Source organism: Polistes canadensis, unplaced genomic scaffold, assembly GCF_001313835.1.
Source record: "Polistes canadensis isolate GaletaPanama2010 unplaced genomic scaffold, ASM131383v1 scaffold_86, whole genome shotgun sequence".
NCBI lineage: Eukaryota > Metazoa > Arthropoda > Insecta > Hymenoptera > Vespidae > Polistes > Polistes canadensis.
The window spans coordinates 457496-471096 of record NW_014569633.1 but is presented as its reverse complement, the minus strand read 5'-3'; the positions used below and the strand labels follow the sequence as shown (position 1 = coordinate 471096).

At 37.5% G+C, this 13601-nt stretch overlaps 1 protein-coding gene across 3 annotated transcripts in view; it reads right to left on the bottom strand.

The window, feature by feature from the left end:
- Positions 1-13601, bottom strand: part of LOC106786858 (paired box protein Pax-6-like) — a 32571-nt gene that overhangs the window by 11742 nt on the left and 7228 nt on the right. For 2 of the 3 annotated variants that reach the window (XM_014748706.1, XM_014748708.1), the window contains exons 2-6: positions 10287-10539; positions 9612-9792; positions 6085-6361; positions 3264-3428; positions 2883-2965 (exon numbers count right to left, since the gene is read on the bottom strand). In XM_014748706.1, coding sequence (XP_014604192.1) covers positions 2883-2965; positions 3264-3428; positions 6085-6361; positions 9612-9792; positions 10287-10539 — 959 coding nt within the window. The remainder of the gene's footprint in view (positions 1-2882; positions 2966-3263; positions 3429-6084; positions 6362-9611; positions 9793-10286; positions 10540-13601) is intronic. The other variant, XM_014748707.1, reaches the window with a different exon arrangement.

Sequence of the window (13601 nt, the reverse complement as noted above, 5' to 3'; positions counted from 1 at the left end):
GATCAATACCAGCCAACGAGGCTTGAAAACATGCGTCAACATGGTCTTGCACTGTTTGTACGTCCACATAACGCTCCGCGCACGGCTACTAGAGGCACGCCAACCACCACCACCACCACCACCACCACCACCACCACCACCACCACCACTTCCACCACTTCCACCACTTCTACTACTACCATCTCCACAACTACCACCACCGGCAACATAACCACCCCTGGCCGGCCACTTTGCCACCCCCCCATCGTTGAAACAGGTGAGGAAGGGAGGAAAGGGGGAGTGAGTGAATGCGAGAGAGAAAGAGAGAGAGATAGTCCTCGAATATCGCCCCTCGAGAGACGCGAGAGAGATAGAGAGAGTGAGAGAGAGAGAGAGAGAGAAAGAGAGGTATCAGAGCGGTACGACCAAACAATGTCCAACAAGGCTGCGTACATATTAGCTTATACGGCCATACGTCACCCTGCGGCTCGACCGGCGGTATTAATTAAAATAATACGCCGTGAAGCTTGTCTGCTCTACATCCTACCGTCTCTCTCTTTCTCTTTCTCGTTCGCTTTCTCTGTTTGTCACATTTGACGGAATTGCTTTTATCCATTTACTTCGATCGGAGAGATGAATGATCGTCGTAGACAATAATTTGTTATCTGCTCGAACTAATTATAACATCTAAGGAAATTAATTGACAGTTAAATTTGTTTTTATTTTATCTTTTCCTTTCATTTTTTTGTTTTGTTCATTGAACGAGAAAATATGTTCAAAAGAAACGTACAATTCGTAGAGAATAAAATATATTGTGATAATAATTATACTTTTAATACGACAAAATTGTTTTTTGTTTTTTTTTTTCATATAGATGTGTTTTATTTATAAACGAAATTATAGAATAGTTGTGGTTCGATGATAATAAAAAAGCTTGAAAAAAAAAATTCTAGACAAATTTCCAAATTATGGCATTTAGATTAATTCGATTCGTTTGTGTTATTAATTCTATGTTTTTTTCTTAATATTAAAATCAAATGTAATGTACATCGGAAAATTTGGAAAAAAGATAAAAAGAACAAGGATCTCATGAAAGCTATCAAATTTAAAAACTGGGCTGTTTGAAGTTATCAAAATTGGTACCTTAGTGCGAAGTTAATTACTCATGAGGAATAAAAATTTACAAAGGTTAAATTCTTTTTCCAAAAACTTTTGAAATATCCTCCTATAAATTCGATAATAATCGAACTTGCAGAAAAATTAACGTTCGTTTAAAACCGTTTATATTTCAACTTAATGGCTCATAGAATTTAATAAAATTCTAATATCTATATCGAATGAAATTATTTTCCTAAAAGTAAAATAATCCGATTCTCTCTGTGTAGATGTTATACGCACAAGTAAATACGTTAATCGTTTTATAATTCTGATTTTGCAAAATAAAATGTATATATATATATATATTGCGAGCAGCTAATTGAGAAACATTTTATAAAACGAATTTACAAACGATATATTCCTTTGCATTCGCTAATATGCACAAGAAACAAAAACGAAGTCGACTGGCAATTGCGTTCACGTTGAAAAGGTGAATATTTGCCAACGGTGCTTGGATGTTTTGGAATCGTTAACAATATAGATCATTGTTTTGAGATAACAATACTCGATATGCGTTCCTCCTGCTCTTTCTCTCCTTCTCTCTCTCTCTCTCTCTCTCCCTCTCTCTCCCTCTCTCTCTTTCTCTTATCGATCTCGTAAAATCATAACACGTCATATTCGTTTATCGTTCCTTTTGTTTCACAAAAATTCACATTAATTCGAGATAGATGTAAAAATATTAATTCCCTTTATCGCGCACCATGAGAAAATCATTCGGACACATTATTTTTTCCACCCTTCCGAACTTGTGCGTTTCATTACGCGTTTTACAGTTACGGTAATTTAATATTATTACGAAGAGCGCTCTTGTAAATATAACAATGCATGGAAAACGATGTATTGTATCAGGCATATAAATTTCCTCTATAAACCGTATCGCATTTATTAACGAATCGTGCAGAAAATATTAACTAAATATTCGCGTCGTCAAATTCGACGATTTTTATCAGGAGAAACACTCGAGTACCATCCTCCCGGCGATAATCGAAACGATGACGACGATATTGCATAGAAAAAAAAAAGAACCAAAAATAAAAGGAAACGAACCGAAGCTCCGAAACGACGAGGAAACATTTCTCCGCACACATGAATGGATATAATGAAATAAAACTATTATAAACCACCGAGAGACTTTTTCGGTCTCTCGCCGCTTTATGAGAAATATTTAGAAAAAAAAAAAAGAAAAAAACATATGCATTTTGTGAGAAAGGAAGAAAAGAAGGATCTTCTCGCGTAATCCAATTAAAATCGACGTCGTTAAGGGAAAAAATTCCAGAAAGATCGGGGATCCCTTTTCGTCTCATAGAATTCACCTAACGAGAGTAAAACCCATGCGAGTAAGTGTGAAGGAAGAAGAAGACCCGAAAGCAAGAAAAAAAGAGAAAGAGGGTTGGAAAGAGAAGATTCGTCGGGAAGTTGGGTAGGACGTTACTCTCTCGGCATTTAAAGTGCATCATCCTGTGTGTGCATTGCCACCGGTGGGCACGTTTTAAAACGTTTAATGAAAGGGCGTCTCCTTGCTTAACGCGGCCGCTCGTCGTTCCTTTAGAAAGGAACGTGAGTGAGAAACGGTTAAAGAGAAAGAGAAAAAGAGAGAAAGAGAGATAGACAATTTTCGTTAAAGGAAAAGGAGAAAGGAGAAGGAGAAGGATGGATGGATGGGGGGAGGGTGGGTAGGTAGGTAGGTAGGATAGGAGTGTACGAGAAAGAGGAAGCACGCGCCTCATTCGCACATTCACACTCACCTGGATACGTGCCTCGGGCAATCCAATCTTCTCGGCGAGACGCTCCCGCGCAAACACGTCCGGGTAATGTGTCCGCTCGAATTCTGAAACGAAACCAGTTTGCAACAAGTGTGCCAAATTATTGAGAGAACACGGGATTTTACAGACTCGTTATAAACTTTTCGTTAAGAGATATGGGTTTTTAAAAAGATATCAAATGTCGATGTTACTCGTTAATAATAATATTTATAAAACGATTTATAATGACATTAACGAGAATTTCGTGTACAACAAAATATTATTATTATTAATATATTGAAATTAACTGGTCGCGATATAATGATAAAGAAATAAATTTCACATAAATATTATTAATATATACTCTTATATTATTATATTTACCTTTCTCGAGGCTATCTATCTGTTCATTGGAAAAGGATGTCCGATTGCGCTGGAGTTTCCGCTTTAGCCTAAGTCGTACTTGGGAATCCTCGTCGCCGGACGAATTATGTTCCGAGTTCCCATCCGAAGTTGTCTCCTGTTGATGCGACAACAGAGAACCGGTGTCTGGAAAGAGATTTTTTCAAATTTTTGTGCGAACCATTCTACACAATAATGTTTTTTTTTACTTTCTACATTTTTATAATGCCGAATAAACTAACGATCATTAAATACAATTAATTTTGCGAACGTAAAAATTCTCTTTGAAATAATTGACGGTAAGATTAAATGTTGCCAAAAAGAAAAAAAAAAAGCCAACTGAAAAAAAATATCGACGAGGTAAACGACAAGGATATTTTCTTAGTAGAAAGGAGATCGATCCAATTAAGAAAGCGAGTTTGGTTCCCCTCGATGAGCTTACGTTTCAACGATTTTAGGTACGAGCAATGGTTACGGTGACGGCGACGAGTGTCTGCTGAATTCCTAGACACGAAGAAGAGGGTAAACGCGTCTAGGCGTATATATACGTTCCACCCTCGATCTTCAGGGTCGCCATATTGGTGCGTGTATCGGTGCACACGCATACACACGCAACTATGGGCGCGTTATCGCGAGCCGCGATTACTTTCCGCCTCTGCGAACCGAACCCTCGGCACTTCTCATCCCTTCAGAAACCTTTCTTGCATCCCTCTTGTCCCTCTGTCTACCAACGCTGCCAATCCTCTTTCTATCTTTCACTTTCTCTCTCTCTCTCTCTCTCTCTCTCTCTCTCTCTCTCTCTTTCTTTCTCTATTCCTCAATCTCTTTGTGAGCCTTTGCTAAAGAACAAGAGAGAAAGAGATACGCAGTTACCTATGGAATGTCCCATTTTCGATAAAGCTAACGTTTAGCCTTTAAACCGCGGGACAGGAAAAGACGAAAACGAAAAGGAAATTCGAGATAGACGTCTTTAAAAATATAACTTTAAATCGTAATCGTCTTTTTCGTTTTTCTCAACTGATCGATCGTTCATCATTAATGAATCATTCAATATATTCTCGTTACACCGACGACGTAACGTGTTTACAAGATAAATATGTGTGTTTGACGGAACACACACACATAATATCGAGATAATAATATAATCGATCGGTTCGGGGTTGTGTAGAAATAAAAAGTATAAGTAAAAAAAGAAGTGTAATCTCGTAGTAGATATTTGCGGTTTGCTAGGTAAGACGATATTTTCAGGAGGGAAAATATCCCCCCAAAAAAAAGAAAAGAAACGAAAGAAATAAACTATCAAGATGGAATATAAAGTCTCGATTTAAAGATTAATATTTCGTAACGACTTTTCGGCGTTCATTTATGAAAAAATCTAATAAATTTATGATGGGAGAGGAAGAGAAAAACTAGGTACGTAGAAAGTTTAAATGTAGGATAACTTTGTAAGCTTCTCGCCTCCAACATAAAAGTTATATTCTCTCTTTCCATTTTTCCTCCTCTCCCCCATCTTTGTCTTTCTCTTTCAGCGACAACTCGAAATGCCGTCAGCCCCAAACAGGACGGTCGACGACACCCCCTAGTTGTCGTTGTCGTCGTCGTTCTTCTCACGAGCATGCTACCCCTGCGCGTAACGACCGATGGGGAGGATCTCAACAGTCCCCTGCAGACCGATCGTTGGCTTTAATTTTCTAGGTGACGACGCACCAAGCGAAGAGAAGAGAAAAGGGATTAGCCATTGGTGCTGCTGATACTGATGCCTATGCCTATGCCGATGTTCGTTCGATCGTAAATACTTGACTATCGATAGATATCATTTTTGCAACAACACGAAAGTTGATAACGACACTCCTATCATACTTTTTTCATTCGTTTGGTCAATAAATTTACTTTTTATTTACAAACGTATTGAAATATTTCGAATTATCGACGATTCTTAAGAAAAACGCATCCATCCTTTTTATTATATTTTACTTTTATCCTTCTCTGTGAAAAGATCGAAATAATCTTGATTAAGAATGAAAGTCAAGTTAAATGTTAAGAAAAGAATAATTTCAATAGTAACCGTGTGGGCGAAGTGTGTTGGGATAATTCTTGAATCAGGAACCCCAACATAGATTGCATCGTTTGTCCTTCACACAGGAGAAGCAGAGTTTCGCGTAATCCGGATTTCGGGGTAGAAAGCGCATCTGGAATCGTCATCTGTGGCGCAATCTCGACCGCGATCGAAATGCGCGTACGGATTTTCCTGATCCTATTAGAGGTAGAGAGAACGATCGTGCAGGTATCACGGAGGGTTTGCAGAGCTCACTACGTTGCGTTGAACCAGAAGGTACCTCTAGATTGTTCGTAGGTGGTTTGACACCAGGGACGCCTTTAACAATGCTCCTTTCTCGATCTCGTCAATGAATCCGACTTAACGCGTTCATAGAATTGGTAAGGAGCGTTTCGAATTACAGAGCCACGCGAATGACTTTCAGTCATTGTTGATCGAGAAGTAGATCGAGGGCGCAAGGATTACGAGGGTCCCTTCCCGGAGCTATTGGAATTCATCGGAAGATAAAAAAAAAAAGAAAAAAACATTTTAAGAGAACATTTATTCGATCGCGTGATTTTATCTATCTTTTATATATTTAATAGCAATATGTATGTTATATAACAAAAAGAAATTCAAATAATAGAAAAAAAAAACAAAAATATGATTTTAATAGAATGAATCGTTAAATGTATCATTATTGATTCTTTTATATACGAATGATTTAATAAGATCATTCCCTAAACGAGGAAATTCGTTCAAACTTACCGCCTCGTTTGAGCAGAGAATCGTCGCGACCGTGCAATTGACTACCGGGTAGAAGAGATTGTCCGGAACCGGGAGTAGCCGTTGTTGGGATACCAGTGGCCAGTGGATGATGAGAGGGCGTAGCCGAGTACCATGCCGGTGGCCAACCTGCAGTCTGTCCGTTGAACATTCTCAGTTTGTCGTAAACACTTTCGGCGCCTTGATGCACTTGCACCGCTGCCGCCTGTTGCTCCTTTTGAGAGGCTAAGTTCCTAAGCACCCTGTTGATTGACGACACCTACAAAAATAAATCAAATTCTTTGATCGATATTTTTCTACAATTTTACTACTGTCGTAATTATCACTATAAAAAAATGTACTCTGACTTGTTGAACCTTTTATGGTTTTTTTTTTTTTTTATTAAATCTACGTCAAAGGGGAACATAAAGGTTTATTACAAAAGTATATTCTTGAAAAAAGAATGATAATATACCGGAGGCTAGTGACTCTTTGTAAAAATTTGTCTACTCTTTGGATATTTCAGAATGTTATTCGCTCGTGAGTCCATGAATATCATCAACGACCTTTTCTCTCTCTCTCTCTCTTTTCATAGCTTTCTCTTTCGTTGGGAAAGGGAAATATCCAGATAAAAGGATACCGCCATCCAATTATTATTACATGAAACGGTTTCCATAGCTCTTCGCTCCCTCTATCCAGACACGGTCGTCTTCACCTTGCACACCGCGGTCGAATCATTGGCTAACTCCTAAAGTTATAACGAGCCGCGGGGGTGAGTCTCGATGCTCTCAACTCGTACATAATAGTCCTCCGTACTCTACACGTGCCCTCGTCCATCATTCTCTCTCTCTCTCTCTCTCTGTTTCTCGCTCTCTTTCTAGTCCTCTTTTTGTGCAACATGGATGGTACATGTAAGTTGGATATGCCCAAAGTAAACCCAATGACTTCATTCAACTAGAAAGAGAGAGAGAGAGAGAGAGAGTAACGAGACACTTTGATTCGGTCAAATTGAAAAAACCTAAAATAATAATGCCAATGGTTCTAACTGAAAGATGAATTGAACATTAAAGAACGTAGAAATAGAGAGATTTTCGATAAAAATGAAATAATAATTAAAGATGTTAAGAATATGATTACAAATCTATTAACATTAAATAAAATTGTTATTTGATCAATCGATTTAACGAGAATGATATTAAAAATCAGATGAAATCTCGTTAAAAAAGAATTCTCATTAATAGTTGAACCTTGTTTAACTTGATCGAATGTATACATACATCATCGATCACTTCGATACCATTATTATTATCGGAGGAAGAACTCTAATGGGTATATAAGACTTATTGGGAGGAGTTATAGTTCATCGATCCTCCCTCATTAATCGTTGTATCGAATTCCGAGAATGAGATAGGCATTAGGTACATGGGTATATCTAGAACGATAGAATCGAGAACAGACTCGTTTGGAAAAAGTTCGTTCGCGTGCGAGATTCCCTTCCGATTCCGCGACGTAATGACAGACTCCGAGGGATAGGTGGACGGTGATTGTACGAGACTAGGGGGTAGGGAATATGGAGTGTGGGGGTTATACAGCGAGAGGGAAACGAAAAGGACGTTTCTCGACTAACCGCGCTCGACAGCAGTTCGCCCATCCTGATCTAGCCTTTCCATCATGCATAGTCGTGCAAAGCCGGCTATGGTTCGACGCTATGGCTCGCATTGCCCATGCTCGGCCTCGCTCAAGCTCTGCTCTTGCCGCACAACAGCCGCAGCACCGATGCAGACCATTACACGCGCGACCGGACACGAATAATTGTGCAACACGCTTAACTGATCCCATTCACCCTGATTCTACCCGCTTCTCCGTTAGCTCGACTCCTCTCTCTCTCTCTCTCTCTCTCTCGTTCTCCTCTACCACCAACCCCCCTCGCCTCATCTTCATCCCTCTCTCGTTCTATCTTTCTCATACCTGATCACCTCTACTACTCGTGTCCCTTCCCTCACACCCTATCGTCGACGACGCCACAATGTATACCCGCCGCAACAGCCACGACCGACGCTATTAGTATTACGAATACTGTTATTATTGCTATCACCGGTGCCAGCATAGGTAGAATATAGATGATAGTTGTCTGGACGTATCGTTAAGTGAGACAGAAAGAAACATCGATGTATATCAGACTATCGATGATTTTCCTCAGAATTGTTTCTACTTTTTTTTTAACATTCAACATACCATGACAGATCAAATGATCCCGATTGTAAAATTGTTGACAGAGTATTTCTTACAAGTTGTATATAAGTGTTATTTGACGAATCAAGAATTCTCTTTTATTGAATAAATGATATATTTTTTTTCTATACATACCTACATCGTAAAGTATATGATTTTTTAAAAGATTATTCGCGTTTTATCCGTTGTTATAAATATATGTATATAAATATAAAGTATCAATAGAATCACCGTTAGAATTTCATCTTAAACATTATCTATCGATATTTGAAATAAAACGAACAATTTGAGAGAATTAGATTTAAGTGAGTATACAATTATTTGTTTCATCGATTGGTTCAATCAATTCCATTCGTTGTAATAACACGAAAGAAACATTGAAATTGAATCTAAATGAATTGTGGATATCCCGATGTATCGGGAAACAATCGATCGTGATTCCGACCCTCTTGAAAATGCCACGGACAACCGATTAAAACGAATGATTCTTCGACGTTGGGAATAACGACGAATAGGTGTACGCGTCGTGCGATGTTTCTCCCTCTCGTTATTTCACTGATGGACGTTCTGATCTGAAAAGGGGGTGGGAGATGGACAAACGGGAAACGGTACTCGAAGGAAACAGGCGAAATACGAAAAGAAATCGAGGATTCCTACTCGTCCTAGGAGATATTCGCGGAGGGTTGGAAAGGATGTTTGGAAGACGAAACGGACGTATGGATCTACGAAAGAGAAACGATTCTTTCTGAAGGAAAGAGGGTGATAGGGAATCGAACCAAGTTGAGAGAACATTCGACGCGAGGGTGGACAATAGCCCTGGTCCGCGTAATGGACCGATTACCCCTCCCAACCGATCGTATTTACGAGACTTTGATTAGGGTCGAGTGGCCGGATCCGACGGGTAAGTACCGGACTGCGTCCGCACCCTGATAAGCCACCGACTACGCCTCTTTTTTCTTCTTATTCTTCTTTTTCTTTTTCTTTTTCTTTTCCTTTTCTTTCCTTTCTCTTAATCTTAACTTATCGAGATTTCTTCCGCGTATTTCAATTGATTTATCCAACGTATTTATATAAATATACACTTGTGAGATTGTTTGTGTCACGTTAACTCAATATAACATGCATTTTTAATAGATTATTATCACAAATATCATTTCATTTATTTGCAAATAATTATATTAGAAAATATTGAGAAAATGATGAGGAATCACATTTCGTGTTTCGTTTCAAAATTTATTGTAATTGTTCATTCTTTTTGCGAAAAACGTGAAATAACATTTAAATGGATCTCTACTTACACTTGGTATATTGTCATTGTTGCAGACGCCTTCTTGCAAAAGTCGATCTCGTATTTCCCAGGCAAAAATCGATGGGCACTCGCGCTTGTAATCGGCGATCTTATTGACGACAGGAGTTGTTGCTACTCGTGGTTTACTTCCACCTATCGCACGTGGTTTTATGGATCCTGTCTCATAATACCTGTGAGAAAAATAGGATCAACACTGTTAGCTTCTTAGAATCGATACACGTAAATCTTCTTTTATTAATTTATCGTCGAGTCATTTGTATTTTTAACGTTACGGTTACAGGCTCGTTTTTATTCCGTGTCTGTACTGCCGTTATATTCTTATCGTTATCATTGATTTGAAATAGTTTATAATTAACGATTTTCATATTATTCGAACATATTACGAAAGTTTGCGTTACCACGTACAAGCATGGTTGTCCCATCGGGCAACTTGTACTACTGATAGCGCACAAACGTTCATTTAATTCAAATCACTATCGTCCAATGAAGAAATATACAATAAAAACGTTGAAATAATTATTTGAAATGTTTTAACATAGTTCAAATGAAAGAAAAATAATTACAAATTTTGCGAAAAGTATAATAAATAATCTACCTCTCTAATCCTGAAAATGTTGAATTCAAATGAACGTAAAGAAATGATTAACTTACGAGATTAACTCACCTTCCGAGGATCTTGGAGACGCATCCGTTGCTAACCTGCAAAATTCGTGAAATATCGCAAGGTCTCGCCCCACTGTGCGCCAATTCGACGATCTTCTGCCTGGTGGAATCTGGCAATGGCCGACCATTGACATAAACACCGCCGAGCTGGTTAACCCCGCTGTGTCCCGCAGCCGAGCACCCAAATATTGAGTTCTGTCCGACCATAGAACCCCCTCCAATACCCGCGCCACCCCCGTGCATCAAGTCCTCTTCTGTGAAGCAAAACGCGCGCTATTTGTATTTTATTATCACTTTCAAATATCTCCTTCTGTTCGCCGATTAATTACCAATTAATGTGCTAGCATCGATCAACCGTTGATTATTTATTCATTCGATCGTCGAGCTTTCAACGGTACTTCTATGACTCCATGGAAACATACATACGTTCGCTATTTTACATGATCAAATTCCAAGGAATTTTACATGTCACATAATTGATTACAAATACGAACAATTCGATGCTTTCATTTAATCCGACTGAGTTTCAAAATTAATCCGGATTTAATTAATATTTAATCTAATTCAATCTAACATAAAACCATACTTAATTTAATTAAACGTGACACCTTAATCTCGAACGTAATTCGACTCTATGATATTTAATATGAATGAAAGAGAGAGAGAGAAAAGCGAGATGTAATATAATTAAAACACGCCGAATTTATGATAGACGCTTTTACGTTGGAACGAGGACGACAAGATAGAGACAAATAAGAAGAAAATGTTTTTCCAAATTTCACAGTGACTAAATTCAACAGTATATATATGATCGACTAACGCGTCTATCAATTCTTAAAAATTAATAATGAAAATAAATATGAGAGATAGACGGATACACAGAGAGAGATGGCTAAGAGAAGGGAAGAAAAATAGGAAAAAGCAAAAAAGAAAAAAAGAAAAAAAAAAAGAAGAAATTGTGGAAAACGGAAGTGAGAGAAACGAAGCGGATGGACCAGTAAAACGCGAAGCTTTTTAACCTTTGTCGTCGCTTTGTAAATTCACGCGCTAACACTGGCGACGGACCGCGGAGAGAAGGGTGTAGGAAGTTAGGGTGGGGGTGGTAAGGGTCGTACAACGAGAACGCGTCGTGACTCACCTCGAGGACGAAGAGAGAGAGAGAGAGAGAGGGGAAGAGAGAGAAAGAGAGAGAGAAACTCGAGGAGACTGCGCGCTAAATGCATCTTGCAATTAACGAATTTAATTAATCTCCCACTTTTGCGCCGTGCAAAGCGACAAGAAATAGTTGGAATGTAATTTGAATGGGCTGAACACGGCGTCACCGTACGAAACCACTTTGTATAACGACGCACGACGCGTTTCACAGGTCCTCTCTCTCTCTCTCTCTCTTTCTCTCCCGCACTTCCTCTCTCTTTATTTCTTTCTTTTTTTCTCCTTTACTCTTTGCTACTACCACCAGAACCACCACCTTCTCCTTTTTCTCCAGCACCTCTTCAACAAACACTACGAGGAGCCGAGATTCCCTGCATTTTGTGATTACTTGATATCTTTGAAAAAAAAAAAAAAATGAAAAAATAAGGAGGAGTTTGTCATCTCCTCGCATGATCTTCCCATTTCTACCTACCGAGCCAAAGTAATTCATCGCTCGTAAGCATACGTCACGCCTTCGAGAACTTTTATACATAAATATCTGTTATTGTATTCATCAAAAAACGTGAATCATTTTACCGTAAATATCTTCTCACGATATTTATGACGAGCCAGTATCGTCTCTTTTTTTTGTATACATTTCTATGTATATTTTATTTCTTTATCTTTTTTGTTTTATATAGGTATCTTCTCATAATTGGTAGATATATTAAAATAATCCATACAACGTTTCCAATTCGTTAGAAATGCTTATTTCTGATTAATGGAATTTCAAAGTTTGTATCAATCGTTGTAATTAAAAAAGAAAAAAAAAGAATAATAAATAAATAAATAAATAAATAAAGTCTATATCCGAGATATCCGTGTTATAAAATCAACGAAAATGAATTTTCGGTGTATCGTAATATAAAATCTCTAGAATGCGATTGTCTACGATATTAATCCCTATCGATCGGTTTTAATTCTCGACGATATCTATTATATGTGTGTGCAGATTTAAATGAATTATAATATATACATAAATTTAGATTCTCTGATACAATATTCAAATCCATCGATTTGTATTATCTGCTTAGAACGATATATATATATATATATAAAAAAAATAAATATTTCCACATTCACGATTCCATTATCCAAAATTTATTTGTACTCGGATACTGCGTGAAAAAAACCGGGGGACTATAAGCTTAAAATCTCGATGAAGAATAAAAATATGGAGGAAGTGAGAAAGAAGTTGGAAACGAAGAAGACAAAAATCAAGTCATCGTTTTCCTCCTTCTCTCGAAGCAATTAAAATTATAGCCAAAACTTGCAGAGTTTTTTCCACTTAAAGAATCAATGAATATTCATACAGGTGCCTAGTTTAATAAGCGAGTATGTCCATCGTCTCACGATCTTACCATTCGCGCTTCCTTTAATTTATGCAACGAGATACATCAAATTATAATTCTCTCATTCTTTCTTCTTCTCTCTCTCTCTCTTTTTCCTTTACTCCTTTACTAACCGTAGCACGGTTAACGACACGACGTACTAATATTAAACGAAATGTTTTAATTGAAAAAAAAAAAGAAGAAAAAAAATTTTAATGTTTCAACTTCTCATTTATTTTCGTAGGATAAAAAAAGAAAAAAAATCTACATTTCCAGGAAGTATCTAACCGATTTACTTTTTTATTAAGTACGAATATACACAATATGTGTTGTAATACATTTCATCAAAAAAAAAAAAACAAGAAAACAATTACTTGTTCTTTGGATAAGATATTTTATTAACAAAATAGATATATATTTGAAAAGAGAAAATAATACCTTGAATAATTATTAATAATACCTGGAACAAATGTAATCGTAAAGCAATCGAAATTTTGGTTTAATAAATATTATAAATATTCTATACGTGTCACAATGTAGAACATGTTTTAAATAGATGTAATATAAACGATACTTTGGTTCATAGAAAATAATACGAGACAAAGAGAGGACGACGAAATAAAAAGGGTTTGATAAGATAAGGTTTTGAAGTAAGTAGAACGCGATCGAACGTGCTTGTCGTCCAACCGCGTGCGAGATGAAAAAACTAAGTTACCCTTTGAGAAAGGCATATGACAAGGGATGCTTCTCTCGTCCCGCAACAATTTTAATTCGCTACAAAGGGTGTCCGAGAG